The 6,000-nt window shown below is 33.2% G+C and overlaps 1 protein-coding gene across 18 annotated transcripts in view; it reads left to right on the top strand.

The window, feature by feature from the left end:
- Window positions 1-602: 602 nt before the first annotated feature.
- Mlip (muscular LMNA interacting protein) overlaps window positions 603-6,000 on the top strand; it is a 237,267-nt gene continuing 231,869 nt past the window's right edge. For all 18 annotated transcript variants that reach the window (XM_077801981.1, XM_077801982.1, XM_026411254.2 and 15 more), the window contains exon 1: window positions 603-738. In XM_077801981.1, coding sequence (XP_077658107.1) covers window positions 676-738 — 63 coding nt within the window. In that variant the 5' untranslated portion in view covers window positions 603-675. The remainder of the gene's footprint in view (window positions 739-6,000) is intronic.

The following is a 6,000-nucleotide window of genomic DNA, read 5'->3' as shown; positions in this document are numbered from 1 at the left end:
TCTCAGTGGAAAAGCTAGGAAAATACCACTTTTATTTAAGGTATTTCTAAACATCATTTACCAACTTCTCATGGAATGAAATTGGAAACACCCCTTGAATATATGTGTTGTGTCATTATAGTATTAATGAGTCATCCTTTTGGTCTTTTTTTTTTTTTTTTTTTTTTTTGCATACATGTTTTTACTACCAGGATACAAATTGGAATTTGGAAGAACTAAACTGGCTGATTCCTATTTGCTTTCTGACTATCACATTTGTCCTTTTTAACCTACTCATTAAATCTGTATTCTACAGTATATTTTATTCTGCTCCAACAGCTATTAGTGAATTCTTTGAGAATGACTTTTTGTCATGTACATCTTTCTGGGTTCAGGGAACCTAACCTGTTGGATAATTCTCCTGTTGAAGAGTTTGCTTTTATATTTAGTGACATTTATCATTATCTAAGGCCAGCTGCCTGACTTCTCTTCAGTGCTCTGTTTATGGGGTTTGAACATCTATAAATGGAAACACTAGCTAACCAGAAATTATCGCCAGGGCTTTCTGATAGTGTCCTAGGCTCTCACAACTTGGAATGTCCAGCAATATCTAACATGTAAGCAAGTCAAATCATTTTCTAGACAGAATCTGAACCTCTGTTTCTCTGTCTGACTCACTCTCTCTTCTCTTTCAACATGGAATTTGAAAAGGATGAAAAAGGACGCTTATTAAACAAGAATTTAGAGGAGAAACTAACGGTAAGATTTGTGAGATTCAGCATCTACAGGTTTATAATGTAATTGACCGGGTAAAGAACAGCTGTCATAGATTGGAAAACTTGTACTAGCCAGCCTCTATGTCCATATTTTGCTGATCAAAACCTTGAAATCAGGAAGTTCCATGGCTTTCCTGAAAAATATGTAACAAATTTCCATATTAAATCTTATTAGTAGAAAGGGAGAAAATTTGATTTAGTTAAATAATGTGGTTTACTTCCATTTTAAAAACTGAAATACTTTAATTTTGAGCTCTTCCTGCGATTGTCTCAATACTGGAAAATTGCTTTATTTATTGATATGAAGCTTAACAAGTATTCCAGGGCCAATTTCTTGTGGAGAGACCAAGAGTATGCGCCAAGGTAAAATATAAATGTTGGAGAATATTTTAGTTTAATGGAGTAAGTGTAAGTTTAGTGTTCTAACTCTTAAGAAATTCTTTTTGGTTTGTTTTTGTTATAGAAGTTGTAAAAGAAAATTTACCTTGATACAAAGCAATGAACTGTCAATGAACAATACTTGCCACTCAGATTTGCTAAACACTATGTACACCATACCCTTGAGTTAAAATGTGCTGCCCACTGTTCATCTAACGGATGTAGCTGGCTAATTATGTTTGTAAATTTGCTGTGGCTACAGAATTAACATTGTAACAGGTATGACTAATTGGAATAGCATTGAAGTAACAAAAAGTAAAACAATATCAACTATAATAAAACTGAACTCGTGGGAATGTACTGTTTTGGATGTCTGAAGTTGAGGTTTATGCACTATTAATGATATTAAAATTTGAAAAATGAAAAGAAAATCCAATGGGGCAAAAAAGTCCTAAAATATATTAAAATTTTATGATTTTAAAGAAATATTTTGGATAAAACATAACATTTTCTTAAAGGATTCAGGTCATGATTTTGAATATCAACTGTGGACCTCTGCTCTAGGTGATTGTCCAAATATGTAATGGCCACGGACTATTTTGCTTTTTGACTATATTGAAAGGTCAAGTATTATAGAACTAACCAGGGATTTTGAATCAGAAAGGTCTGGGTGAAAATTCTTGTTCCACACTTCTGAACAGAAGACTTTGGGATTTTATTTAACCTTTTTGGATTTCAGTTAACTCTCTTGTAAGATGAGGAGCAGTAATACCTACTTTAACAGCTTTTGTGAGGATTAAAAACTATAATGTATGTGAAATCTCTAGTCTGAGAGTGTTTTCAAACTGTTTTTGGCCTGACTTACTGAAAGAGCCAATATCTCAAGGTTATATAAAAAGAGAAGTTGAAATGCATTTCAAAGTAAGAGGAGGATTCAGATATGATAAGTGTAAAGGCTTAATGATCACAAAACCTTTACTGAACCGGATAGGAAGTAAATAAATATGTGAATAAAGAGTTGCTATGAATTAGTGTGAAATCTGACCCTGAGCTTCCTGGCAATCTTTAACAGGAAGTTTTGCAAATAAACGTACTGGACATGGGAGGACTGCACAAAATGAAAATGACCTCTAATCATTTGAAGTTATTTGATGTATTAACATTTCACTTTCCGGAAGGCCAGATCTTTTTTTCTGCATACCCAACTCTGCCTTGAACACAGCTATAAATCTTGAAGTGGACAAAATCGTCTACTTAGAGGAAATAGCTGTCACAAAACCCATGAATATTACTTTGCAGTAGAAGCCTAAGGCTAGCCTCTGATTCACTTCCAGATGATTGGAAGAAAATATGGCAGCAAATTGGGGGAGGGAGAACATCCAGCTTGCACCCCGCAGACGAGATACTTGGAGAGGGGGTACACAGAAAAGTCCAGTATTAGGGGAAATTGTGTGGATAGACAGGTAGAGTTTATAACTCAGATATCTTTCAAATGCAGGAATTCTAACGACACTGTGATTACCTCATGTTCAGAATTATCTATTTAAGAGATTTGGGAAATACACACCTTTGAAAATTTCTAATAAAAAATAGTTAGGCATGTTGACTGCTTATGTGAACAAACATTCAAACAATTCAATTCATGGAACTTTGTTTTCCTTGTTAATACCAATTTAATAGTGTATGACTGGCTAGGTTTCTAAAAATAGCCTTATATGTATATTTTTGCAGAGTTCACTATGTTCTCAAAATTATTCAGTATATGTTATAGCATGATTTTTAAAAGGAGAGGAAAATATTCTACCATAAAATATTTAAAGATGTGTGCAATATAATATTGTTGAATTACAATGTGCACCTTGTTTAAAATTAAAGCTTTATTTCCTAGATGGAAGTTTATCATGATCAATATTATACAATTATACAATACTATGTTATATGTCATGCAATCAAACAATATATCTAGTTGACTTTATTTGAAAACAATTCCTAAGATATGATCAATAGCAAATAAAAACTTGATAGTCTACTGAATTTAAAAATTCATCAGTGTATTCTACATCAAGAGATAGATAACAATAAAATGGGATTCTTAACTGTGTATTCAGTTTAAATCTTTTCATACTCTGGGTAGATAAAAACCTACTTTTAAGTATTGATTTTTTTCTGGCCCCTAAGTTTTTTGATGTTTGATGATTAAAAGTAAAGATTTCTCAGCGCTTACCAATTTAAGATGTGTCCTTTATGCCTTTTTAAAGGCTTTTACAATCTACCAACGTCATATGAAATTTTTCACAAATTGATGTTATCCAAATTTTTCAAACATAAACATAAAAAAATCAATTATCGAGAACTGAGGACATTTCTACTCCCTGAAAAACCAGTGATTCAGTCATGTTGAATGTCTTTGTCATTGATTCTGCAAAATCAGATTACACAGAAGCTAATTTTTGTGGGATATGGTAGGGTGTGAAGGGAGGGAGCTATTTTGTAACAATATATTTTAGCTTGGTTAGTTCCACAATAATGGGCGTTGGGCTGAATGATCTTGTTTTTCTTATATACTTTCCAAATAGTGTTCCTAGTAACTCTGCTTTTCCATACGGCTCCATGGTTCTGCTCCATGCTCAAGAACGTTCAATAAATGTTGTGTAGGTAATGCACCATATTGTATACTTCCTTTTGGAGACTCACATTGTATTTTAATATACTGAAGGCTCTGAGATGCTTCGGAGGTTAACCTAGTGTTTCTTAAACTCACTTACCAAAGTACTACATCTTTTTAATTTTGGGAGAGAGACGGGTACTGGGAATTAAACTCAGGGTCTCACATACGCTAGTCAAGCAAGCACTCTACCACTATACACCCATAGCCCTTTTTAAGTTTTATTTTGAGACAGAGTCTCCCTAAACTTCTCAGGCTGACCTTAAACCTGAGATCTTCCTGCCTCAGCCTCCCAACTACCTGGGATTACAGGCATATACATTATGCCCAGCTCAACATAATGCATCTTAATATGTGTAAAATGATGGTGAATATTCCTTCTTATTTTTATTTTTATTTTGTGCAGTACTGAGAATGATGGTGAATATTCTGAGGAATTAGTGTTCTCTGGAACATAATTTAAGAAATTATGTATAAGCATATGGATTAATAATTTGGTTTTATTTATGAGTTGCATTTTCAGGAAAATGATACATATATAAATAAATTCAAGCTTAGTGTTATTTATTTCTAACATGAAATAACTTTTGAAACTGTTTTAAAAATAAGTGCTTTTTTGGGGTTCAATGGCCATAGTCTCACTGGGGGGTACTTCCTGCCATGGAGAATCTAATCCACCCTAAAACTTAAAATCTCAAATAATTAGTGAATAATAAAACACAAATACTCAGAAATATATTTACAAAAGAGGAATCCCTTGATAGATCTAGTCCACATGGGTTCTGGAACTAGTCAAAGACAAAATAGCTCTGGTGGTTTATTTAAGGGGGCACATCAAAGGCAGGGATAAGGTTTCAAGGGCTAATTCTTGGCTTCTTGATGTCTTGCAGTCAGCAGGTTGATTGACATCTTAGCAGGTCACACCCATCTCAGGTGCTGTGTGGGATGCTGAGAGGGAAGTTCACCTACATCAGGCGTTCAATCCCTGTAGGGGTGCCTTGGGAGGTTCCCATTGCCAGACTTATCCCTACACGAGGCTGCTATGCATAACAGTCCACACATAGCCCTCTGTGGGCTCATGACAAGTACTAATTTGCATTTAGTATGTTTTTTTTTCAAGCAGTAAGCCACATCCCCAGCCCTATTTTGTATTTGATTTAGAGACAGGGTCTCACTGAGTTGCTTAGCACTCTTTTGCTGAGGCTGGCTTTGAACTTGATCCTCCTGTCTCAGCCTCTTGAGCTGCCGAGATTACAGTCACATGCCACCGCGCTTGGCTAGTATGTTTTAATAAATAAGAAAAACTACTGCTAAAATCCTGATTACTCCCTATGTTATTAAATATATCAACAAAGAATTTCACTTACAATTATCTTTAACTAAAATTTCATAATGAAAAAAACTTTTCATGTATTAATATAGCAAAAATGGTCCTGTCCTAGGTCATTCTGACATAATAATAGATTCTCTAAGAGATGATAGGAACAAACAGATCTCATGCATAAACCTAATAATTTCTACTTTATTAATATCATATGTCTCAAGAGACAATTTCATTGTCCCAAGCAGTGAATGTTCAGTAATATCACAAAAAATAACAAGAAAAGTATGTGCTTCAACTCATTTTATGATGAAACTTGGTAGAAGATGATTAAGACAGTATTTAATTTCTGAATGTTTCTTTGAGCAAAAGTAACTCTCTAGGAAAGGAAATATATCATCTGACAATTAGGATTCTAATAGGATGTATTTGATTTAAAAGATTAAAAACATATTTAAAATAGTGTAATTTTTACCTTTTATATTTAAAATATTTTGAGTTCTTTTGAGTTTAAAGATGAAAGACTTGATTACTGCTATGTAAATATAATTATGTCCTCAAAAATGAAAATATTTCTCAATTTCAGAAAATAGGGCTTGTCCTGCTTATTTTTTACTGAAATTAAAAGAAAAGAAATAGAAATAATGGTGGGTAAAATGTAAAAATATAAAGAACTATGTATTTAATAAATTCTGTGGTAATTTATTAAAGTGTAGCTCTTTAATAATATTAAATTCATAGCTCCATTAATACAAATGAAATTAATTTCTAACAAGAAATCTATTCAAAAATAAGAAAGCACAGAATTAGTGCTTTGGCTATAATTCCTAATGTCATTATCTGATGACGATTTGTGATTTGGGGCGGGGGGACTACCTTTG

This window comes from Urocitellus parryii, chromosome 8 (genome assembly GCF_045843805.1).
Source record: "Urocitellus parryii isolate mUroPar1 chromosome 8, mUroPar1.hap1, whole genome shotgun sequence".
Taxonomy (NCBI): Eukaryota; Metazoa; Chordata; class Mammalia; order Rodentia; family Sciuridae; genus Urocitellus; species Urocitellus parryii.
The sequence above is the reverse complement of the archived record's forward strand: the minus strand, read 5'-3'. Positions and strand labels throughout refer to the sequence as shown.